At 43.7% G+C, this 25338-nt stretch overlaps 3 protein-coding genes across 4 annotated transcripts; all 3 read left to right on the top strand.

Moving 5' to 3' along the window:
- The first annotated feature begins 484 nt into the window (after positions 1-484).
- cfap100 (cilia and flagella associated protein 100) lies at positions 485-5823 on the top strand. Its single transcript, XM_076043432.1, has 13 exons — positions 485-551; positions 1718-1767; positions 1852-1916; positions 2044-2207; positions 2306-2386; positions 2470-2573; positions 2700-2784; positions 3889-3922; positions 4052-4206; positions 4446-4575; positions 4666-4868; positions 4979-5072; positions 5369-5823. Exons 3-13 carry the CDS (start codon positions 1857-1859, stop codon positions 5495-5497), a joined length of 1239 nt encoding a protein of 412 aa, XP_075899547.1. The 5' UTR covers positions 485-551; positions 1718-1767; positions 1852-1856; the 3' UTR covers positions 5498-5823.
- Positions 5824-6396: 573 nt separating this feature from the next.
- On the top strand, positions 6397-14568 carry ap1ar (adaptor related protein complex 1 associated regulatory protein). 2 transcript variants are annotated; one of them, XM_076043438.1, is made up of 10 exons: positions 6397-6612; positions 7983-8031; positions 8116-8142; positions 8483-8508; positions 9126-9222; positions 9458-9556; positions 10355-10416; positions 11140-11213; positions 11303-11425; positions 12193-14568. In XM_076043438.1, exons 1-10 carry the CDS (start codon positions 6542-6544, stop codon positions 12468-12470), a joined length of 906 nt encoding a protein of 301 aa, XP_075899553.1. In that variant the 5' UTR covers positions 6397-6541; the 3' UTR covers positions 12471-14568. The 2 variants fall into 2 exon arrangements, with proteins under 2 accessions (XP_075899553.1, XP_075899554.1); XM_076043439.1 differs by lacking the exons at positions 6397-6612; positions 8483-8508 and having other exon boundaries at positions 8001-8031.
- Positions 14569-15907: 1339 nt separating this feature from the next.
- On the top strand, positions 15908-24937 carry smad5 (SMAD family member 5). The gene is made up of 7 exons (XM_076043426.1): positions 15908-16088; positions 18660-19555; positions 20938-21273; positions 22087-22194; positions 23019-23240; positions 23452-23708; positions 23798-24937. Exons 2-7 carry the CDS (start codon positions 19153-19155, stop codon positions 23939-23941), a joined length of 1470 nt encoding a protein of 489 aa, XP_075899541.1. The 5' UTR covers positions 15908-16088; positions 18660-19152; the 3' UTR covers positions 23942-24937.
- Positions 24938-25338: the final 401 nt, after the last annotated feature.

Here is a 25338-nt window from a genome sequence, read left to right as displayed (position 1 = left end):
CTTGGCCAAGATTTGAAACTGGTTTGATTGAGCGGTGTACCACTGCCATCTAGTGGTAGTTCAGACAAAGTATTATGAAGTACACGGCTGGCCCTCGATAAATTATAGCAAAAGAGCGTGAAAACAACTTGTTTCTGTAAAATAATAATAATAATAATAATAACAATGATAATAATAATTTAAAAAAAATGAAAGTTTTCTTTCCTCGACCAATAAAAATATTTTTAAAATGACAAATTGACGAAGAGTAACCGCGTTGTTTGCTGTGAACGAGGTTGTTTTTTTCTCATTAAACTTGACTTCAGTTTGATTAAATAATAAGTAGAGCTAATGTAAGAAACAAAATGGGCCAAACGAGCTTTAATATGAAGCATATAATCAAATGTAATAATAGAAAAGATGTACTGGAAAAGAAAAAAAAAACAGTACGCAATACGCCAGGACCAACGCAACGGTTGCTATGGAAACAACAAACTTTCAGAAGCTTTCCAGCGAGAAGTTGGAAGGCCACAGTTCGTGTGGATTCTTATTCAACATCGAAGAAACAGTAGGTGTCGTTCGTTCCTGAATAATGTCTCGCTTTTTCTCGTCCTGAACAATGATGCGGAGTCGTGTCGAGTGTTAGCTAGCCTGCGGGAACAGCATTTTTAGAGAGTATTTATTTAGTCCCCTGGTTAATGCCTAACAGTTGAAACAATTTTGTTAAAAGAATTAAGAAAAAAAATACAAAAGTAAAATGGGTGCAGGTGTAAACGTTGCTTCTTTTTCAGGGGCTAACGCAACACAGTGTGCACCAGTTTCCTTTAATATTACCTACAGTATTTTCGCTTTTCTTGTACAGTAATCATATTTTAGTAACAGTTAGTGCAGGATGAATCTATAGGTTGGAGAGACTTCAAACTAAATTTCTTGAACTATGGAGAAATCCAATGAAGTGTTTTTCTTTCTCTGTCTCTTTCCAGAAAACAATTAGAATGTCCTAAGGCAGGGGTCACCAACCTATTTGGCACTACTTCATGAGTCCTGAGCCGTATGAAGGGCTACCAGTTTGCTAGATTCTCCTGAAATAACAAACTCTCTGAGTTACATATTATTATTATCATTATTATTATTAATGACACTCATCTATGTGAAGACACCTATCAAGCTCATTATCAAAAATGACTTAACAAGGTTGGATAAAAATTGAATTTTAGACACGCTCTACGATGCAATGTACAATTTTTCGAACCGGTCTGCGGGCTGCTCATGAGGTCCTCGTGGGCACCACGGTGGTGACACCTGTCCTAAGAGAATTTCAATTTCTTATTTTCCTTAGAATGTTTTTCTTGAAAAGTTTCCCTTGAACACTTAAGAAAAAAATAATCCGATTTGTCTCCAAAAATGATATAATTTTGACATTTTCCTGTCAATAAAAAATATTGGTCATTTTAAGCAACATTCTAAGATTAAAGTACGAGTTAAAGTCAGAAGTCAGAGATTGAGCGAAGCAGTGTGGGTGGCGGTAATGCCACTCTTGGGCTAAAAGCTCCCACAGTCTCACATGATGAAAATATGGAAAAGATGCAATTTATACATACATGTGAAAAATAACATGTACATTTTACACAATTAAATGTGTTTAATGTTAAACCATGTTTATTAAAACTTCCTGTGCAAAACTCCAGAAGTCCAGCTGTATCTCCAGCTATAATTAATGATCACCTTGTGGTTGTAGACAGAAGCAGCAGCAGCAGGAGGTCAGCTCCCCGGGAGCTCTAACAGCAGGTTGGTGGTCGTCTCCTGTAAAAGCCTTTGTGTTATGTTCAGTGCTTGAAAACTTCTCTCCCTCTACTCTCATCTGTCCCGCAGCAAACATGTCCCACGACAGCAAGTATGACCTGATCGTCATGGAACGACAGAAAGCGTTATTGGAGGTACATTTCTAAAAAAAAAAAAAAATGAAAAAAATGAAGAATTCTTACAGTCTGGGAAATGGACAAGACATGATGCTAGAAGTAGGACCTCACAATAAACTGTTTCCTGTTTTTCTCTCTGCCACAGTTGTACCTGCTGTCAAAGAAAACCGAGATTCAGACCACAAACGAGACAATCGAAAGTGAGGAACTCCATCTGAAACAGCTGCAAAAGACCCTGGAGAGGGAGAACATCATCTTCGAGGAATTTCTCAAGGAGAATGAGAAGAAGTCTGTGGAGGCCAAGGCATTGTAAGCTACTGTTCTAATCCACAGAACTAAACAGAGAACAAAAAAGTGATTGATATTGCCCACGTCTGGTCATCACTACAACTTGTTTCGTTTGCCAGTTTTGAACAGGAAGCCAAAGCCAAACAGCAGAAGAACACTGAGATCAAGAAACTGACTTCTGAAATCCAGGTTGTGGAGAGGTAGTGCCAACACACTCATGTCTACTACTTTCTTCTCCCTCCACGTGAATAATATGAGAAGTCTTTATGTGTCTTCATTGCAGTGAGTTGGAGAGGTATGAGGAGAGCTTGAGGGACTACAAGAAGATCCAGAAGATCCTGTTCAAGCTGTCTCCTCTGGAGTGGCAGGAGAGCAAGACAAAGCAAGGTAATCGCGTCCTTCCAGAAACACCACGGTGTCGATCCTGCAGATCAGTTTTGGACATTTTGAGTGCCAAACGTTGAGAAGTTGTTGAGTCACACTGGACTGACCATAAAGGGGTGTGATGTTCAGATAAGAGCGAAGAGGATCCTGCTGCAGGGGAGGGGCAGCAGTCCGACAAAGATGCCCAACCTTCGTCAGCACAGAGTGATGCAGAGTGAGTTCACCAATGGGTCATCTCCAACATTGTCTTCAGGCAGGGGTCGGGAACCTATGGCTCACGAGCCAGATGTGGCATGACGGCATCTGGCTTGCAGAAAAATCTTAGCTGACCTTTCTTAACAAAAGTAATGAATAATTCCACTGATTTTCGAGTAAAACATTACAAAAATCACAGTGTTAAAAATAAACCTCCCAAAAATCCTTTTACAAAATATTTTATAGAATACAATATTTTTTTTTACTGCAAATCTGTGCTTCAGTATATGGGAGGGTTCGACACCTCTATTTTTATTGGTTGAAGCATAACTTCCCGCCGTTTAATCAGAAAGTTAGCAAGCTGATTTATACAGGGAAACCCTTTTGCAGAAGATATATATACATATATATATATATATATATATATATATATATATATGTATATATATATATATACATATATTTAGCTTTGACAGATAGTTCTGAAGCCCGTGTGGCAATCTGGGTCAATTGATAATAAGGACGCAATTAAAGCAGAAGTGCCACTGTGCTCAAGTTTAGCGCAGGCAGCGGCATTTCTGGACACTGCGCGCAGTTCAGACTCCAGTTTGGCGAAATCTCTGTATTTAGTTGTATTAAGAGTTTCTCATTAAAAATGATAAATATTGTATGGCTCTCAAAGAAAATAATTTTTAAAATATTTGATTTCTTTTTTTTTGGCTCTCTTAGCCCAAAAGGTTCCCGACCCCTGTCTTAAGGCATAGTTCAACATTTTTGCAAATTCACCTGTTGCCATAAATCTTGCTCATTGCAGTCATGTGAGTAGGTGCATTCTGTTTATTAAGGTTTTGGGGGTTGTTGGTTTGTGTATTTTATGGGTTTTTAAGCCACTGATGATCCAAGGGCAAGTACCAAGTCATGTGACTTTAGGGATTATGGCAATAGGGCAATTTTCCAAAAATGTTGAATTATCCCTTTAAGCTTTTAGAACCAGAAAGAATAGGCAAGCTAATGCAAAATAAGACTGTAAGGACTTCTTAACCCATATAATATATGTACCATGGCTTGTAAATAATTTGATTTCATCGTATTCTTTCTCAACAACTCTTCTCTGATGCTCTAGAAACAAATCGAAGCACGATGACTTAGAAATTGAGGTCAGTTCTCCCTAAAGCAAGAATGCAGCATTTTTTTTGGCGTCATAATCATCATTACTCATCAATCATTCATCATCATTTTCCTTTCCCCTGCCTTGAACACATTTCTCCCACCCCTCCCTCTTGCAGGAAGACCCGGAGCTTTACTTCACGGACCCCCAGCAGCTGCTGGACCTGGTGACGGAGCTGACGGAGCAAAACCTGTCACTGTATCACATCTCCACCAGGGTGGAGGACACACTGAAGGACCTGCAGCAGTCCATCGTGGCCACCAGGCAAAACATGTGAGCGAGAACTTTAGCATTTAATGAAACAAAACGGCGCTCTTTGTGTCTTTTTCGTGGCGTAATTTCTGTCTTTTCTCAGGACCTCACGCAGTGTCTTACTAACCCCCTTTGCTCTGCGTCACTTGGAAACTTGGGGAAACTGTTTTATGTCTTCCTGACGTTGACCTGTCTGTTATTTTCCTCGTTCTGTTCCTCTTCCTCACGCCGATGCACTCCTGACACCCGTCTGGGTGAAGTGAGAAGGATGCGGAGCCGCTGAAAATACAGATCAGTGACATGGAAACCAAGATAGAGAAGGAGAAGGCACGAGGCGCCAAGCTCAAACAGAAGGTCCAGTTCCTCAGCTCGCTCAACACAGAAGACCAGGTAGGGCAGCAATAAATGCCTGATGCTTTTTTTATATTTCAAATTGCAACATTATACTCAGCTCCATCTCTCTTCCCTCTTGTCCTGCAGGATTCAATGTTGGAATCTTTGGACGCGAAGGTGGTAGAGGTGCAGCGCTGCCTCGTGGAGGACAGGTCGAGCAATCAAACCACCCTGGAGAAGCTGGCGACCATCGAGAACTGCATGTCGACGGTGCTGCAGGGCCTGGAGATCATGCCCGAGGAGATTCTGAAGATGTTGAAGAAGATCATGGACAGGGAGAGGAGGACCAGGTCCCATGGATTGGTTCCTGTTTTGCCCCCCCCCAATTACGACTCCTACAAAAGGGATGGAAGATTCACCTCAACATTGTGGTTTTAACCCTCCTGTTTGTCCGTCACAGGCAGCGAGAGGAGAACCTGCGAGAACAGCGGCTGAAGCAGGAGGAGAAGCTGAAGAGGTATTTGGAGAGATCGCTCGCTGACTGCAAGAAAATGGTAGGTCTCTCTCTATCTCTGAGCTGGCATCACAGCAAGCAAATGTGGTTGTAAATTTAGCATTTTTGAATTACGCTGCACTGTCAACTCGATTTGATTGGAGTGTGTCTTCCGCTAAGTTGATTGAAGTCAAATCGGCTGAAAAACAGGGCTGCTTAAGTCCTGATAAAGCTGTGCAGATTTTCTAGTCAAACACGAACTGCAATGTTTTTTTAAACTAAAAAAAAAAGAAAAGAGGGTGGAGTAGCAAACTAACCCATGAGTAATGAATTTCCCTTCGGGCTCTTTTCTTCCAGACTGGCAGGAAACTCATGGCCAGATCCCGACCGTTTTGTAAGAAAGTCAGCAAAGTCAGCAGTATGGACACCAACGCTTTCGAAGATGAGATCCATGCCTACCTCTACGTCTCTGATGACGTGGAGTAAATCAAAATAAGTCGATTGTCTTCCTTTTCTAAATCTCTTTTTTAACAAAAAGCACAACAACTACTACAATAAATCTGATTGCAAACAATATTTACGCCCTGCTGGGTTGTTTGAAATGCTATCATATGTATAGCTGCTTTCAGCATTTTCCACACACTAATTTTTAAGCTTTTCAAATAAACATTTTGGCATGCACTCAAAGATTACTTGCATTAATCAAGTAGCTCCACAGGAATTTCTAATTGTAGCGGTTAAATGTTTGATTGTCCTCGACCATTTCAGTTCTGTAGTGCTTTACAAAATAAAGGGAAACAAGATTTCTGAAATATTTGTCTTTTTTTTTTTTTTTTTTTTTTTTTTTTTTTTTACCTCAATACTTTCTCAAAAGCTTTCTCATTGGAGGATGACCACAGCATTGCAACCCCAACAAATCTCATTCCAGCATAGTCAGTTGATGGTGCATGAGAGATTTTTTTTATCTGTTCTCTCCTATGTAGCCGTCACAAGTGCAAAAATAAATATTTTGTGATTGACAAGCATCTATTTTAATATATACATCGAGTAACCATTGCTTTTATTTAGTCTCTGAAGTTGTAAAAAAAAAATAATAATAATAAAATGTTTCTGGCAACATACTCTTATCCACACTTGTTCTGTTCATATTCCATTATTTTTAAGAAATCCTTCTAATCCTCTTATCCTGCGCTCAAGGTCCCAGGAATGCTGGAGTTTCTACCAGCTGTCTCTAGGGCCAGCTGACTGTTCAGTACAGGAAGAAGAAAAAAAACTGACGGACGAATTTCACATCCCTTTCAATGTGCTATACAAGCGACGGTAGATGGCGATGCAGAGAACCAGTGCTCGACGCCTCACTGGCCGCCGAAGAAGAAAGAAAAAAAAGCGGAAGTGGCAGCCAGGGAGGCTGGCGGCTGGACTGACCAGGAGCAGGACTGGCGCTGCACCGGGGAGAGATGTAGATAGCTCCACCGGAGCACCAGTGGCTGTCGGGGGGCTTGGTTGAGGGGGGGGATATCTGACAATGCCATGGGTAACTGCTGGGCTTTCTGTGTCGGCCTCTTCAGGAGGGAAGTCAACCGGATCCAGAGAGGAGGCGGGTGAGTGAACCGCAGCGGGAGCTCGGCCAGCTAACTAGCAAGAAGAGCATTACCGGACTGGGCTTCTCTCTGTGTGTGTGTGTGTGTGTGTGTGTGTGTGTGTGTGTGTGTGTGTGTGTGTGTGTGTGTGTGTGTGTGTGTGTGTGTGTGTGTGTGTGTGTGTCAGGTGCTCAGCTGATGGGGATCAGCAGTGTGTATTCTTAGTGTTTAACATTAATGCGTGTAACTTTTTTTTTTTATGCCGCTGGTCCACACCCTATCACAACATTGGACTCCGAGCTCAGATCCAATCCGAAAATAAATCGTATTAATAAATATCAAGACACCTGTTCGGTTGACTGAAGAATCTTGGATCCTTCGAAATGTTTGGAGCTCGTAGCTCTTAGCTCGCACCGTCTTCCTGGATCTCACATCCTCGTGCGCACACTGTGGGTTTTCCCTGTCTTGCGTCACTCTGGGGGGCACGTCACCCAAAGTTCCCATAAATAATCCATGTCAGGCTACCTCCCCGCTTTGTTACCGAGCACAGACAATAAATATATACGCTTATACGCATATGATATTATATATATGTAATATATATATAATATTATTATACATATACATATATTTATATTCGTGTATATACACACATACAAATATATATTTATGTATGTGTGTGTATTTATAATCAGGTTATTATAATCAGTGTTAAAGCGCAGATGGTCTCAGGTGAGGTGGTGGCCGGGCACACTGAGCGTAACCCCTATTGTCCCATTATTCAGTTAGATGGAAAGGAGAAAAAAAAATAGTTGCATCCATACATAAAAATGCTCATTCAGAACGCCACAAATAAATCCTTTGAAAGTGATCAAATTGGAACGAGCCAACTGCAACTAACCTGATCCTGCTTCCACTTACATGTATCATGGGCCACTCAAGATGTCAACGCTCAAGATTGGATTTTATGTAAATGATGAATCTATATAGACCTTTTGTGGGTGGTTTGTTCTTTGCCTGACAGTTTGGTATAGGACCGCAGTCTTCCTCGGTATCATGTGATGTGACACCTTTCACTGGTGTTAAGTTTATATACATTAATCGTTTCCATATTATACAAAGAAGACCAAATGAACTCGATTCATTCAAGATTTCATTTTGTCTGAGACTTTCAGTCTTTGTGTTCACATTTGTGTTTTTGTCTGTATTGAAGTCTGAATAAATGTGTTTTAAATTCAACTTAAATGAAATTTATAGTGTTAAATTCAACACATTAAAAAAAAAAAACAATAAACAAAAAGAGGCAATCAAGTGGTTTCGTTTTTGAAATGTGTGCTTTTCTCACCATCCCAGATTATCATGTGCCGTCTCCATTTGAATTATCTCCTCAGGTCAAAATACTTCAGAAGCACCACAGTAGGGGAACATTACACCATAGAGGTAGGAGCCAAAACAGTCACAGCTGCTTTCAGCATTTCATCTGTACAATGTCATTTATACAACTCTGGCCTTTCATTTTTACAGTTTGAGAACCTGGTGGAGAGCGATGAGGTGAGTCTGATCAGCATCACTGCAACTGTCATGCACAGGTTTTACCACCCACTGCAGCGCGCTGTTACATTGTGAGTCGTCACAGTGGAATGAGTAAGTGCTTAATAATAGTCTGTGTGGTCTTAAGGAATGAAGCATTACTCTGCTGCTGCTCCCAGGATGCTTTTCACCCGCTGGCTTTTATCAAGACAGCCATTATCCAGTGATGGGTAGAAGCAACCCATCGCTGTGAAGCGGCAGTCGGGACCTAACTAGATTACTGCCCGGGCGGGAGCAGCGCAGCATGGAGGGTCCGGGTCGTGTTGCCGTGTTGCTCACATGTGCATTTGCTTGTTTGCAGGCTGAGAGCCCCCAGCCGTGTCCCAGGTAAGCGAGCCGGCTCCTCTTCCAAAGGGCCGGATTTGTTGGGCCTAAAAAGAGATGCCAACACAAATTAGAATAACGTGCAGTATTTAGATCAGCGTTTCTCAACTGGTGGCTTGCGACCCGCTTCGTGGGCAGTCAAAAGATATATATTAATAGAGAAAATGTTGGTCAATTGTTTTGCACGACACACAATTCAATTCAATAATTTCAATAATCTTTTTACTAGACATGATAGAAGGGGCCCAGTGTTAGATTTTTAAATAGATTTAGGTTGCGACTTCAAGATAAGGAAATAAATGTGGGTCCTGAGACTCAGTTGAGAACCGCTGATGTCCACGATCCTTCATCACTGTGATTACTATACACCGTTTACATTAAACAGTTAACATTTAATACATTTAATAAATTGACACACTTATGATATATTTATATATATATACATAAATTTATATTACTTATTTTCATTGAATTGTTGCATTGTTTTACCACATAAATATTCAAGCCACCCACTGTGTATTCGTAATAATAATAATAATGATGATAATAATAAAACTTTGAAATTAAACAGAACAAAGCAGGCAGCGCAGAGGATTCTAATGCGTGTCGTCCTGCCTCAGGCCAATCAGTGAAGATGAGATCAGCCACCTGAAGGAGCGCCACTACACCGCCCTCTCCGACAAGCAGAGGTTGATCGACCAGCAGCTCCAGGCTGAGGTGAGAACCCTTTAAATTGAACTTTGTCTCGCTCTGCCATGTAGCCTCTGTGTTTCCGTTTGTTTTTACATTTTGTTTCTTGTTTTTCTTTTGGTATTGTTTTTTTTTTTTTTTTGTTACGTATTTCTTTCTTTATTTTGACACATTTTGGTCTCTTCTGTTCTGTAATTTTGTGTTCTGTGTCTTTGTGTTTGTTTGGTTTTGGCCCCCCTGGCTCCTCACCGCCCCGCTTCAGTTAGAGGCACAAGAGGAGAAGTTGAGGCTAGAAGAGGAGGCTAGAAATGCGGCCCAGCGCGAGGCCGCCAGGCTGGCACGTGAACGCAAACTGAAGGAGGTGAGGCGGCAAACTGAGCGCTCCCTTCAGCGCGTTTGTTCCGACTGCCCCGAATAAAAACCAACTTCTCCTCTGACCTGCCGCCTGTGCACAGAGGCCGCCCATCACTTCAACTCATCACCTTTGTTTTTTTATTCTTTCCTGTCAGTTTTTGTTTTTGCAACCCAGTCACATGTTTCATTGTTTTATTGTTCTTTTATTTGTTTTGTTTTTTTAGCATTGTCACTAATGTTACATTCCAGTCATATTTCCAAAAGGGTAAAATGTAAAGTCTAAACTTTGACACAAAGTGATGATGATAATAATGAGAAAAATAATATAAGAGATAAAAATAATGTACAGAGTATTATGAATGTAGAGTATAAATAATAATGAGAAAATCTCTAACAGGCACGATAATAAAACATCAAAGGAGACTCAACAGTAAAAACAGTTACCATCCAAAGTGATACAGGAAGTAATAAAAACTATGCATTAACATATATATATATACATATATATATATATTTACACACACATAAAAATAGTGCTATATCATCATGAGACCTCGGAGATAAATAACAAATATCTGAGAATGGGTGTTTTTCTGGCCTAAATAAATTTCCCAGCACTGCTCCAGGGAGTCTTTTATTTTTATATCCAAACTAGAAACTCAGCGTCTCTGCCGCTGCTTTGTTCCGTCCTTTGCTCACATGTTTACTCACTCGAGCTGTTGTTTCGTTCGTTGACGCTGTCCAAGTATGTTGTGTGCACCGCAGGGAAATGATGATGATGATGTGTGTTTTTGCCGTTTTGCAGCTGTCTGCCCAGAGGAAGCGCGGCCGAGCCGACGGCTCCGGGGGTGAAAGTCAGCCCAGAAAGTGAGTCAGTTCACTGAACAAGCACCACTGTTGATCTTAATTGGCAAATAATGTCCGCTGGCCAATGTTTAGCTAACTGTATCGTTTAGATTATCTGCGTTCGGCTGTGTCGGTCTGAATACAGGCACGACTCTGTTCTTTACAGCAGCTGCTGTTAGCACTTGTTTTCTGTAAATTGTCTGAGAAATTGCCATTGCATGCTTCTGCGAGGAACTTTTTACACTTTTCCATCATATTCTCCTGAAGCTGGAATATAAAAATATAAAAAAGTTGTTACGGTAAAGGTTGTTTTGTATTTTATTTGTTTTTTGTATGTCCTAATTTAATAGAATTTTGATAAGGTTCCAATTTTCATGTTTACACAGGAAGAAAAAAAAGCACGACGTTAAAGGTCCAGTGTGTAAAATTTGGCTTGATTGATCGTTTTTGTATTGGTAAAAGCTTAACATACTGCTCATAAATACATTAATTAATAAAAGTCATCCTACACTTAGAACAGTCCTCATATATATGAGAATATACAGAGAACAATAAGGGTCTTATTAAACACTGGACCTTTAATGCTGAAATCTCCTAAACTAATATTACACTACCAAAATCTACTGGAGAACATCCGATTGACTCACCGTGCCATGCAAAGCTCAGCACGTTCTCAGCCTGAGGGGGGAACAGCGGTGGATTGTGCGAGGAGTCGGGCTCTCAGTTCTGCTCTCTTGGTTTCAGACCCGCCCCAGGGGAGGACTTTGACGCCTACCTCCAGAATGTAAAAGCCCAGTCGGAGGCTTTCAGGAGCAACAGTAAGTGAACGAACAAGACGGTACACCGGCACGTACGGGGATACATTGACAAACCAAACAAAAAAACACAGACACCCCTCTGTCTCCAGGACTGCCGTCTGACACCAACGTGGTGACTCCCAACACCGAGTGCAGCTGGGACTTCACCACCAAGACCCGCTCCACCAACGACGACGGGACCTCGCTGGACCTGGAGTGGGAGGACGAGGAAGGTAGTTTGAATAAAAGTAGCCGGATTAATTCATCTGAACCTCACCAAAATTTAAATTATCTGGCAAACACTCTCATCAAAACAAAAACAAAAGACGCCAAAGGTCAAAAAGGTAAGATGTTAAAAAACTAGCAAATCTAAAAATCCAATTTAACTCGCTGCAAACACAGACTCTTTCTGAATTAGTCAGATTATTTCAAACACTTCCTGTTGATTCTCTTGTAACACTGCAGAGCGAGTCCACGTGGATTCAAACGCTCTCGGTCACTGGCCGAGAACTGCCTTGATAAACAGATGATATGATAAAAGCTAAAGATTGCAAGAGGGCGAGTCCTACATCACTTTGTCTCTGCTGCACTGATGCATGAGAGCTACTTATCTTTATTCACTTCGATAAAATCACAGTTGACTTCACAAGAAAATAAGTTCTGGATGTAAAACCAAAACTGACAGTTTGCTTGGTTTTTTTCTTTCACTCCTGCTGCTGAGATTCAAACTTTTTATTTGTCACATGTTTATGCAAAGCTCGCGTGATTGTGCATTACGGGGAATAAACAAAGTGTAAAAAAGGATTTAAAAAGAGTGCCTCATAAGTTCTACTGAAGTAAAAAAAAAACAAAAGTTTGCAAAAAGATTTAAAACATAGCATGTACAGACAAGGGTGTTCGAAGACGATACAATATAATAGAAGAGAAGATAATTAGTTGCATCGTCTGCAACAATGGAACGCAGAATATGAAACAGTACCACACTCGCTCCTTCTCCCAGGAATCAACCGAGCGCTGCCGCCGTGGGAGCGGTCTCGGACGGAGGAGGACATCCTGCGGGCGGCGCTGCGGCCCGGCAGCAAGCTGGTGACCAGCGGACCCCCCTCGGCCTCCGAGGACTCCAACGCCCTGGAGTGGGAGAACGACTTTGTTGTGAGTACCCACCCGGAGGACGGCGCGGACGGTGCCGAGTTCGAGGGCTTCGTCAACCCCGTCCTGGACACGCCCACTGAGAGCACCTCGGACTGCAGCCTCAGGCTGGACACCCAGGACAGATAGTGTCCGCCACCAAAGAAGAAGAAGAAGGAGAAGAAGAAGGAAAAGTCGGACGGACCGTCAACGTCCTCCTCATTCCAGGCTCACCAGCTATTTTGGAAAATAACAATAATAAAAAAACAAATCTACTCACTTTCCTGTCATTTGATGTAATATGATGAAACTTGGTGGTTGGAACGTGTCACATATCTCTCAGTACTCATGTTTTCAGTGCCTTCATTTGCCAAAACAGCCGACCATCTGATGCATTGTACAAAAAAAACAACTCCTCATTGTCTCCATGAGCGCCTTCATCTTTTTTTTCTTCTTTTTTTTTTTGCAGTCTACAGGTATTCTGATAACAATGGACCACATGTTTCATCAGGGAGCAGCTGGACACGGTGTCTGTTTCTGTGTCACTGTGTTTTGCATGTTTGCTGCAAACAAACAAAAGAATGTGCATTTCCTCCCCCAGTTAGCAGATTGCTGTGTCTCTGCTCTGCCCCCTCAGTCTTATGAAGTTACTGCATGTTGCAAACGGGGAAAAAAATGTTCTGAAAATTTGAATTCCTCAGTTGAAGTGCTCTCTCAGACAAACCCAGACGCTGCTGTTAGGATTCTCTCTGCCTCCAGTCTATTGGATGCTCAGTTTCTGTTTGTTTCTTTTGCCTGAGACTCCACCAGCAGAGGGTGTGGATTTTTTTTTTTTTTGGTCGGTAAAAAAAAGAAAACATGCTGCGGAGGCAGAGTTTACAGGTATGAGGGTGGTTTTGACCTCAGCGCTCATCACAGCAGCAGCGTCGGAGTCTGTTTGAGTCTGAAGGATGTCGCTGCTCTGAAAAAACACAGATTCACGCTCGTCTCTGTGCTGGGATCCGATCAAATTGAGTTATCTTTCTTCATCTTTGTCTGTCTGCACTGCATCAGCCCGACTGACAGTAATTTAAAAAAAAAACATTTTTTGCCTGTGCATGTGCTGAGTTTGGGGCACCAAGGCTTCCCCTGCTGAATGTCCTCTGGTTCTAAGGAGGCTTCACTCACTCGTTGCTCCAGTCAGAAGTGGGCTTCCACTCTACCTGTTTGATGTGGTCGGGAACCAGTCAGGACTGCCTATGACATCTCACCTGTTTCATTAGATCATCAATTGATTTTTTTTTTTTTTCCCATTTAATCAAATGCTCTGTCCACCTACAATATAGATAACACACTCTCACTGTTCTGTTTGCATTAAGAGGACCAGCAGTGTAATATCTTTTTTTTTCAAAAATGTTGTATTCTTAAAGGCTTCAGTGTCTAGATGCATGGATGCAGTTTGAATAACACACACACACACAGACAATATGGTTGATAAAATTCTAAGCACAGTCTGGGGAAAATAAATGCTCCTCACATCAGGATGCTGTGCACACAGGTTGATTGTTTTGAAACTGGCTGCTGTGTGATACAGACGTGTGAAGAAAATCCCCACTGAGGAGGGGAATGAAATCCAAAAAGCTGCTTCTGGACGTCTCTGCTAAGATCATGTGCCTCTGTTGAATTGCCTTGTATCAAATCAGGTACAAATCTCAGACATCGCCATCTCAATTTGAGAGCATTTAGCCTGGTTGGGCTGCTACAACATGTGCTACACACACACACACACACAACCAAACATTCATGCATCAGTCATGTCTTTGTGGCCTAATCTTCATTCCACATCCTAAAAACAAAAATTGATCCGGTGCTGTTGTTTTGTTTTGTTTTTTCCCATGCATCTTCATGTCCATCTTTGTTTGCTCGAGCAGGGTTACACAGCTGTTGTTAATCCCAAAGTATATTTCACCGATGCACTGCGCTCTGTGTGTTTTTCGTTCACTGTAAGCATCTTGTACAGAAAAAAGCAAAACAAACAGAAACAACACTGAACTGGATCACATGGTACAATTAGAAAGTGTCCAGATGACCGAGCACTACAGGAGGAGAGGGGTGAAGGAGAACCGAGGCTTTGATTTGCACAGCGTGTGATTTACAGTTAGCATTCTTTTTAGCACTTTTTTGAAACTGTTTCTCTTTAATCACGGGATCTCTGATAAATCACTGTACTTTTATGTAAAATAAAAAAAAAAAAAAACTGTAACCTGAATATGTAATATGCTTTGGAAACTGATGGGCATCATGATCAGCTTACAGTTGTGTGTTTTCACAAACCTTCCCAATTTCAACCACTTCCAGTTGTTAAATAGTAAATACAGTTAAATTCCAACCAGGGTCGACATTTAATCCAAGGATGCGATGGCAGCTCTGTAAGGCAGGGGTCACCAACCTTTTTGGCACTGAGAGCTACTTCATGGGTCCTGAGCCGTATGAAGAGCTACCAGTTTGCTAGATTCTCCTGAAATAACAAACTCTCTGAGTTATCTATTATTATTAATGATACTCTCCTATGTGAAGACACTTATCAGGCTCGTGAGTTCTCAATAATTATCAAAAATGACATAACAAGGTTGGATAAAATTGAATTTTAGTCGCAGCTCAACGAGCTGTACAATTTTTCGAACGGGCCTGCGGGCTGCTCATGAGGTCTTTGGGGGGCTACCTGGTGCCCACGTTGGTGACCCCTGCTGTAGAGCCTCGCAAAATAGATTTTTGTTCATTCTTATCCCAAGATAAGACATACATTTTCCTTGAGGCTCCTTTAGAAGTGAAACCAATTCAAGTTGGTAGACGGCTGCTGTCAGAAATTAACTGAGTAACAACCGCATTAGTTGGTTTTCCTCATTTTCATTCACATTATTGTTTTGCAGTTATGGCTCAAATTAACGAGGCAGTTTCTCAAAAAATATGACATCATGTAACGTTAATCCATCTGGACAAGTCAACTCATTCATTTAACAAAAAAAAACGGTTTATGTAATAAAAGCACAACATTTATTTGTTTAATATATTGAACACAATGTATTCACGCTCTTCTTTTAGGTCAACGTCAATGAAATGAGGGAAGGAGGTGGGGAGGGGAAATAATAATACTTGTGCAACAGCGCCCCCTATAGTCACAATGTTCGGAGCGGTCACAGATTTCAATGCAACACCGGTCCAGACTTAGTGGAGCCAGCAACTTACTTGTGAGACGTTCCAGAACCGAAGCACGACCACCGAGGAAGACCCGAATTCATACTCACCACCACAAACAGCTAAAAAGTACCGAGTTTTCTCCTCTTTCGTCTGATGATTATATATTGAGCTGTTAGAGACGTTTCTTATAACACACAAAGTGTTCGAAAAGATACTTTACTGGTAAATGTTAATAATTTCGTACGCGGGGTAAAGTGAGCAATGAGTGCTTTGGTTGAGTCCACAAATTAAATTGCTCGTACATATTAGTCGTCGTGACAGTTTTCTTACGGGCAAAGGTTTTGGGGGAGATTTTTTATAATTTACAGCCCAAAGTCTCCGCAGCGCCTCTTATTAGAGCGTGCACTAGTTTGTCTGGAACGCGGAGTGATATGCACTTTGCCTCGGAGGTCTGGAGGACATGGTACGGGGCTGACGGGGAGTGAGAAGAAGTATTGGGAAAACGCGAGGAAATATTTGCGGAAAAGTATGAATGGTCGCTGAAACGTTTCGCGGCGAGACACGGCTGCCGTCGGTGCGCGCTGTCAAGAGGTATGTGACCCAAGGCTTGGTTGTTTTGTTGTGTTTAAAAGAGAATAGAAGCGGGATCCAGTGAGCTACATGCATCAGAGGAAGAGAGCGCAGGGCAGGCAGAGGCATCGCCTAAGCACTTTCCCTCGGACGGCTGCGGCTAACTGTTAGCATTAGCTCAGGCTCGGCGGCTGTGTGAAGTTCAAAAAAAAAGTTTCTGGAATGGAGGAACGCTGAAATAATTTTTGGGCTTAACGACTAAAGGGGTTAAAACATATAAGGCGGCGCACGTCGTCGTACTCTACCATTAAAAACCACGTCCCGTCGAACTGCTGGTCGTAAAAGTAACTTTTTTTATAACAGAGTTAAGAGGTGTTATGAAGTGTTTGACTCAAGCTAACTTTTTAGCAAAAAAAAAAAAAAATCTGGTCGGTAACGTTGTCGAGGCTAGTTAGCAGAGTTAGCACCATTGCGATGTCCCACAACTTGATTGCTGCATACTAAGTTCAGAAACGTGGAATAAAAAGATCCTTTACGGTCAGGCGGGATGCGGTTTACTGGGACTGTAGATCAATTTGGAACAATTTTCACCGCCGTTTTGGGGTGTTTGTGTCGGATTGTTGTGCGTCCTCAGATCGCGTCTCTCTCCCTGGGTGGAGGGTGTTCTACTTTACCACTCAACCACCCTCTCTTCCATATTGTCTGCCCGCTATACTTCATACATACACGGCATTATTTTATACACTCACCTCACAAACGAAATTAACATCCAGGGGCGTTGTGAGCGTTAGCCCCAAGTTAATTAAGGAGCGAAACGTGCGAAATTAAAGCCGATGAACGGATTTGGCAGATGATTTCAGATGTTCTTCAACTTTTGTTTGTGTGGTCTGATAGTTTTAATTGAGGTGGGAATTCTCATTATGTTTGACAAATTGGTTTCCGAACGGTCCGCTGAAAGATTTACCTCTAATTAGATGCGTTTTGAGCCATAAAAAGGAGTGATTCCCATAAAATTGTATATTTATACATCGATCTGCTCTCACGCTTTACACATTTGTGCACCCTCCGTAATTTGTGATACGTTGTCATTATGCTAAGCATTTGTCATATAAGGGGATTGTTCAATCAGCACGCAGGTGCGTGTCTTTGTTTTAATTATAACCCACCCATCTGCTCAGGAATTCTGAGGAGCTACAACTGATGGATTGTGGTGAATAGCGTACAGTTCAGAAAGAACCCACGGTTATTTGTGAGCAGGCAGCAAACTGGGGCCTCGAGCTGATCCATATCCAACAACAGCCAAGTGAAAACTGGTCACATTTTGGTAATCTGATTAATCAGAAGTGTTTCATACACAGATCCACCCGAACAGATTTTTTGCCCCCCCCCCCCCCCCCGAGCCATATTCAGGCAACAATAGTTTCTGCCTATTCTAGGAAAATAGGGCATGTCCCTTTGTTGTTATCTCGTCACTAGTCATCGCACGCCGTCCAAACTGACCTGATGAATCACTGTTGATCTACAAGGTCTCGCTGAATCAGATCCCAGTGGAAACAACCACTGGCGTGTAGTGTCATACAGTCTGAGAGTATTTAGCAGGTGATTTTATTTTTGTTTGTTTTTTGCTGCCGTGCGTTTGGACACTCCGTATAATGCGGCAGAAGAAGAAGAAGTGTTTGCATGTTATACTTGAGGAGCTTTTCGTCTGCTTTTACAGAATGTGAATGTAGAACAATGAGAGGTGCAAGTGGGCGCAGCGCTGCTGAACAGCTGTGTGCTGGAAGGGAGGGATCGTGGCAGGGATGGGATGAGGGAGGAAGCAGCTCTTTGTGGTAACATCCTTTCTGACTCGGGACTATTTCATAAACCTCCCAACAGCTGCCACTGTCACAGTGTGTGTGTGTGTGTGTGTGTGTGTGTGTGTGTGTGTGTGTGTGTGTGTGTGTGTGTGTGTGTGTGTGTGTGTGTGTGTGTGTGTGTGTGTGTGTGTGTGTGTGTGTGTGTGTGTGTGTGTGTTCTGAGACTACATTGTTTGTTTGAAAGTCTTTATTTTTATTAATTGGTGGAAATGGTGGTGCGCGTCTGTGCAATGCTGAAACAATAGATCGTTTTGAATGTACACCATTAAGAATAGTTTATTGTTTCGCTTCAAATGAATATTGAATCTGTCTTGTTACAATAAGACCATGATGATGTTTTAAGGGTGTAAATGCTGATGGCAATCTTGCCTTTTGTCAGGGTTCATGCAATGCTCCAGATGATTTCTGTCTTTAGCTCACAGCATTAGGAATATTTGACCTGCAACTGGCAGAATCCAGTCCACCAGTATTCATTCATAAGCTGAACAAGTGTCACCTTGCTTTGAGTGTGAATTTTTCCTCGCTTGTATAATCATGGCAATCCAACCCAGATTCAGGTTTCTTTTTACAGCTGTCTGAGGAAGATTTCTTCCATGTTTTGCCTGTGATCCAACAGAAGTCCCCATAAAATAAAACACTTTTAAGTGTCCAGTAGCTTTTAAAAAGATGAATACAAGCTTGCACTTGTTTCTCAGTGTCTAAACACACATCTTTTGTCTCTCCACTTCTGCAGGAGGCAACCGAAGCTCAACACTCGCATCTGAAAGTGGGAACGTCAGCCCACAGAGGTTCTGGGAGGGAGCTGGTGAAGCGTCGTTCCCTTTGGACTGGTGAGACCCTGCTGCAGCGCGTCAGTTGGACGGAGGTCCCCATCTCCCCTCCCTCTGTCAGCGTCGGGCACCCGAGTCCGGACAGTTTGCTGCAGGGTCCTTCCTGAGCAGCAGCAGCTGCGTCCTGCTTGCTGACTCCCCTCCCTCCCCTGCTTCCTGTCCTTGGTCAGACAAGGCTAAAGCCTCCTCTCCTCTCCCCTGCCCCACCCCTCATCTCTGCCGGCCTCTAAAACTCACAACCTCAACTCGTCGGCTCTCTTCGGCCGCCCGTTTTTTTGCGCGCGCCGTGTCGGCGGGGAGATCGCCGACCTCCACCCCTCCCCCTTCCGCCGCTGCAGTGTCCCGGGCCGCCTCAGCAGCGCCTGACTTTTCCCCCCTGGTTCTGTCGACTCCAGCATGACCTCAATGTCTAGCCTGTTCTCCTTCACGAGCCCGGCAGTCAAGCGTCTCCTCGGCTGGAAACAAGGGGACGAGGAGGAGAAATGGGCCGAGAAGGCCGTGGACGCGCTGGTCAAGAAGCTGAAGAAGAAGAAGGGCGCCATGGAGGACCTGGAGAAGGCGCTGAGCTGCCCCGGCCAGCCTAGCAAGTGTGTCACCATTCCCCGCTCGCTGGACGGCCGGCTGCAGGTCTCCCACAGGAAGGGCCTGCCCCACGTCATCTACTGCCGAGTGTGGCGCTGGCCCGACCTGCAGTCCCACCATGAACTCAAGCCGCTGGAGGTGTGCGAGTACCCGTTTGGCTCCAAGCAGAAGGAGGTCTGCATCAACCCGTATCACTACAAGAGAGTGGAGAGTCCAGGTAGGCACCCGTACAGTCGAGGCAGCTCGGAAGTAAAAAAAAAAAAAAAAAAAAAAGGGTTAAGATGTCTCAAGAGCACGTGTTTAGTCTTATAGATGGATGGATAGATAGGTAGGTAGATAGATAGTTGCTTTATTTACCTCAAAGGAAATTCAGTTTCTCAGCCGCACAATCAATCATCAGCAATCAGTTCATAGAAGTTGCAAAGAGACTTAAAGAACAATTAAAATAAAGATTTGGGGGGGGGGGAGGAAGCGTGTTTTTATCATTCGCATAAATTGCAGCAACTGTGATTTGATCCAATGAGATGATTGCATGCATCCCTGAGCCTGAGCCTGAGCATGAGCCTGAGCCCGGCTGCCAGGACTGTGGCTCAACTGCGGCGCTGGTAAACAGATCCACAAAGGTCAGGAGGCTGTCATCACACAGGCCTGTTTCATCCTCCGCCCCCCCTGCCCCCCTCCGCTTCACAGAAAATCAATATCACTCGCTCTTTTGGAGTCTTATTAGATTATGTGCTTCAGGCACTCCAGATGGGGTGTGGCATCAGAGAGCGGCTCACTGAAGGCATAAACCTCTCGGAATAAACTACCAGCGCTTCCTCATCCCCACCCTACATCCTCTTCGCCCCCTCCCCCGCGCTTTTTTTGGCCGGGTTGGGGGGAGGGGGGGGTTACCTATTGGTCGATGAAGACGCTACCTCTTGTCATTTAAAGCTAAACCCTGCGGCGGGCAGCGTTGAAGCCTGTAGTCGAGCTGTAGTCTTGATTTAAGAAAAAAGATGAGTAAAAAATACCGAGCATTGTCATTCAAAGCTTTTCCATGGTTTTTATTTGTTTTTTTTCTCCGTCTATGCGTACGATATAGTGGTCCTACACTAGAGGCAAAACTAAAAAAATCACTGCATTTCATTCATTTTTCTAGCAGGGACGCACTGATAGCACTGTCTTACCGGACGAGTACAGTGCGAGCAGTTGCATGTCACTGCTCACCTGCTTGATGATGTCATTACACACAGTTGGTTTTATTTTTCCACAGATGTCCTGTTATTTGAACAACATTCCTCAGCGGTTCTTTTCTAGAACAGGCTGACTGTCTCAAGCTTCACTGCAGCGCAAATGCACACATTTAACGAAATTGTCATTTGCAGGCATACATACACACAACTGGTATTGATGTTGCGATATCGGTACGTATTTTCCGAGTCCAGTAGTCGACCCAGTTATCGGTCCAGATACTGGTGCATCGCGACTTCCTCATACTTTGATGCTAACGGGAGGAAACATGGATGAGCCGATTATCAGCAAAGCAGTTTAGAACACATGGCCTCTCCTGCCTGAACATCAAGCAGTTCATTTTCTCTCCCTCCCCTCGCTCTCCAGTGCTCCCTCCCGTCCTGGTACCGCGGCACAGCGAGTTCAACCCGCAGCACAGCTTGCTGGTGCAGTTCCGCAACCTCACCCACAACGAGCCGCACATGCCGCTCAACGCCACCTTTCCAGAGTCTTTCCAGCAGCAACACAGCGGTGGTGGCGGTGGGGGTGGCGGAGGAGGAGGAGTAGGAGGAGGGGGAGGAGGCGGAGGAGGAGGAGGAGGCGGCGGGGGCACCGCGTTCCCCATCTCTCCCAACTCGCCGTACCCGCCGTCGCCGGCCAGCAGCGGTACCTACCCCAACTCTCCTGCCAGCTCGGGGCCGTCCAGTCCATTCCAGCTCCCAGGTAGCTCACACATTGAATGGAGTTGACTGGAATTTTTGTTTGGAATCGTTGGGTTGTGAAAGGGGTTGAGTCGAGGGGTTGAGTCGAGGCCACTGGACTTGTTCTTGCAAGCTTTAAGATTGCGAGAACAAGTCCAGTGGCCTCAACTCAAGCCCTCCTAAATTAAGAAGACCTGGATGACTGGGAACCTGCACAGACAATCATTATTTTATTATTTTATTTTTCGCTGAGCAGAGATGAAGTTATGCCCCGATATGAGATGGAATGAAATGCCCGCAGATCTTCTCCTGCGTTGCACCAATGATGAGACGCCACACAGGCCTGCTGTATTTGGAAGACACTAATAGAACGAAACAGCAGAAAATGTTAATAATCCCCTTGACGTCGTCACTTTGATGATGTCAGTGCAGCTACGAAGCTGCAGATGGCGGAGCATGACGTGTTTTTAGTGTCACTTTAAGAGTCGGGGTTTATTCTTCTCTCTTTGTATTTCCATGAAGTTTTTTCCCTCTCTCTGCATTTTTTTTTTTTTTTTTTAAATTTCCCAACCTGGCTGCTGCTTGGAGAGCTCGTGTTGCAGCTCTGTGGGGAACAGGGTTATCTTGTGGCCCGGCAAGGGAGATAGCATACGTGAAATCTGACGCCTTTTTCTGGGCTCCAGATCCTGCAGTGATTGTTGGAGTCTTTGGGGATGGTGGGGGTGGAGGTGGTAATGTGTGCGTGCGTGCGTGCGTGTGTGTGTGAGCACGAGTGTCTATTTACCAGCAACGACAACTGGCCTCATCCTCACTAACTGCTCCCGTCATGTCTCAGCTGACACCCCGCCCCCGGCCTACATGCCTCCTGACGAGCAGATGGGCCAGGAGAGCCAGTCCATGGACACCAGCATCAACCTGGTGGCACCAAACATGGCCAGAGGAGGTGAGAGCTGCACACTACCCGCTTCACCCAGTCAGGGAGGCCCTCAGTACATAAAGACAAAACCAAAAAAAAAAAAAACAGGAAGTCAGGTTTTATGTGACTTCAGTGAGAGTGGCCGTATTTATTAAAGGTCCAGTGTGTAACTTTTGGCTTGATTTATGATTTTTACATTGGTAAAAGCTTAACGTACTTCCCATAAATGCAAAGGTTATTTGGTTTTCCTATCCTTAGAATGATTCTCATATATAGAAGAATATACACGGAGCAGTACCGGCCTTGCTCTTGGTTAGCTGCCATCTTGCAACGTCATTTTTTTAAGGTAGCCCACCTGACGGTGAACTAAATTCAAAACGCGAGTGTCAGGCAGGCTTCCTTAAATTGTTTACACACTGCACCTTTAAGGGGGCGGGTGTGAATTACACATTGTATCAAAATAATTTCAAACCAGTTGTTTGCTTATATTTATACAATGAAACCTTGAAAATTCTTCTTTTTTTTACTTCTAAAATAATTGAACTCAGATATAGTGGCTCCGTGGCAGGTTGAATTCCTACCGGGTGTTTGTGTTGTGTCCTCATTGGAAGGTTTACATTGCAACTGTTTGAGCGTGCAGAAGCACTTTTATGCCTTCAGCCTTGGGGAGAATATTTTAGTGCGTGGGAGGAAGTCGACTGCCAGCTCATGACTCACCTGTGTGTGTGTGTGTGTGTGTGTGTGTGTGTGTGTGTGTGTGTGTGTGTGTGTGTGTGTGTGTGTGTGTGTGTGTGTGTGTGTGTGTGTGTGTGTGTGTGTGTGTGTGTGTGTGTGTGTGTGTGTGTCCTCAGACGTGCAGCCGGTGGAGTACGAGGAGCCGAGCCACTGGTGCTCCATCGTCTACTATGAGCTCAACAACCGCGTGGGCGAGGCCTACCACGCCTCGTCGACCAGCGTGCTGGTGGACGGCTTCACCGACCCCTCCAACAACAAGAACCGCTTCTGCCTCGGCCTGCTGTCCAACGTCAACCGCAACTCCACCATCGAGAACACGCGCCGGCACATCGGCAAAGGTAGAACCGGGAGCGGCGGAACGGAATCGAAAGGAATGAACTCTGATTCTCCCCCAAGGGCGGAATGTTTGGTGTCACAGCAGCGATAGATACACAAGAGAGTTACAGTATCAACGGGCTAATAGCAGCAACAAAGACTATAACAATAAATAAGATGGAGATGGGGGGGGCTGACCTGCATTCCCTGACCTTGTGCTTCTCTGTGGCGCAGGAGTGCACCTGTACTACGTGGGCGGGGAGGTGTACGCCGAGTGCCTCAGCGACACCAGCATCTTTGTCCAGAGCCGCAACTGCAACTACCACCACGGCTTCCACCCCACCACCGTCTGCAAGATCCCCAGCGGCTGCAGCCTCAAGATCTTCAACAACCAGGAGTTTGCGCAGCTCCTCGCCCAGTCGGTCAACCACGGCTTCGAGGCCGTGTACGAGCTCACCAAGATGTGCACCATCAGGATGAGCTTCGTCAAGGTGAGGCACCGTGCTGCATTGGTACCAGTGGGAGGGAGGGAGAATCACGGCTCATTTGTCCACTTTTTCCTCTTTTCTCCTCTTTTCAGGGCTGGGGCGCGGAGTATCACAGACAAGATGTCACCAGCACCCCCTGCTGGATCGAAGTGCACTTGCACGGGCCGCTTCAGTGGCTGGACAAGGTGTTGACACAAATGGGCTCTCCTCTCAACCCAATCTCCTCAGTGTCCTAATGACGGAGAGGGCAGGTTCTCTTGACTTTCCTCTCCTCTTTTTTTTTTTTTTTTTTTTTTTAACTTTTAACCTCTTCTGTGATTTCTAAATTAAGGTGGTCTTAATGACTGAACTGTTTACATTTGATTTTTTTTTGCGGGGGCGGGGGGGCGGGGAGACGTTGAACTCTGGCTGATAGCGGAACAGCGTGCGGAATTGGTGGAGTTTGAACACGGTAATGTTACAAGCAAACGACCTGGAACGATGGCAACAACGCAGACACGCTACTGCTTGACGAGGCAACAACAACAGCACCTGCAGGAGTCCAGGGCTCCACTGTCGAGCGTGACTCTGACAAAAGTTTTGTTTTTGTTTGTTTATTGTTTTGTTTTTTTGTTTTTTTTGCAGATGTTCTTATTTCTTTATATGTGTAGTTTTTAATGATGCAGGACCGGTTTGTGTCTCTGCCTCGTTTCCGAAAGACGAAATTGGAGGTTTTTACTTAATTCTTACATTGGTGTCTCAATGTCAGATATTTACAATGAGATATAGACACAATGTTTTATCGTTAGGCTCGGATATATTAAAATGCTCTGTTTTTTTTGTTTGTTTTTTTTTGTTTTTTTAAAGAATAGTCTCCTGCTAGAAATGAATGCTGAGCTTGTGCCTTTTAAGATGAGGTTGTGTATTCCAAACTGTTAGTTTTTGATATGGGAGAGCGATCACTGAACAAGTTTAACATGCCATAAGCTAACAACAACATTGTGAATGTTACATCTGTTGCAATAGAAGTAGTCATTTATGATATAATCAGAAAATGGACATTATCACTATTGATCCTTGTTCAAGTAAGCGCAACTGTATTTTCCATATTCACTTATTAACAAAATTGTGCACTCATCCGTTTTGTGGAGGCGTATTGAAAACTTTTTTTGGCATGGGTACTAAGGCATTATGTTGATAGATAAGTGACTTCATTAGCTCAATGAAATAAACAGGTTATTTGATTACACTGATTATTTACGTCTGCTTCTCTGTCCATTTTGAGTGGAGTCACGCTTGGCAGGCCACACATTGCTGACGGCACACACGCGTGCAAAAGTGGAAAATATGAATCAGAGTCACAGATGAAGACATAAAGTTAAGTGGTATTTAATTTAGTTTACCTTGTGAACTAAAATTTGGTGGACAAATTAATTGCATTTAGAGAAATATGTAAGGGTATGTGTGTTTTCGTCATACTGTGATATTCAAACTATTATTAAAGGTTCATCCCAACACAAGCGTGAGTTAAACAATTTTATGGTAGTTTGGAAAGATTGATTTAAAAAATGATGATTTAAGGTAAAGCAGAAATCTTGGCAAATCAGTTTTCCCCCATTGGAAAAAACAATGTGACGTCATGAGTTAAATTTGC

The sequence above is a fragment of the Nelusetta ayraudi genome, unplaced genomic scaffold (genome assembly GCF_046127955.1).
Source record: "Nelusetta ayraudi isolate G7.1 ecotype Tasmania unplaced genomic scaffold, CSIRO-AGI_Nayr_v1 ptg000075l, whole genome shotgun sequence".
NCBI classification, from domain to species: Eukaryota; Metazoa; Chordata; class Actinopteri; order Tetraodontiformes; family Monacanthidae; genus Nelusetta; species Nelusetta ayraudi.
This window is presented reverse-complemented; position numbering and strand designations above follow the sequence as displayed.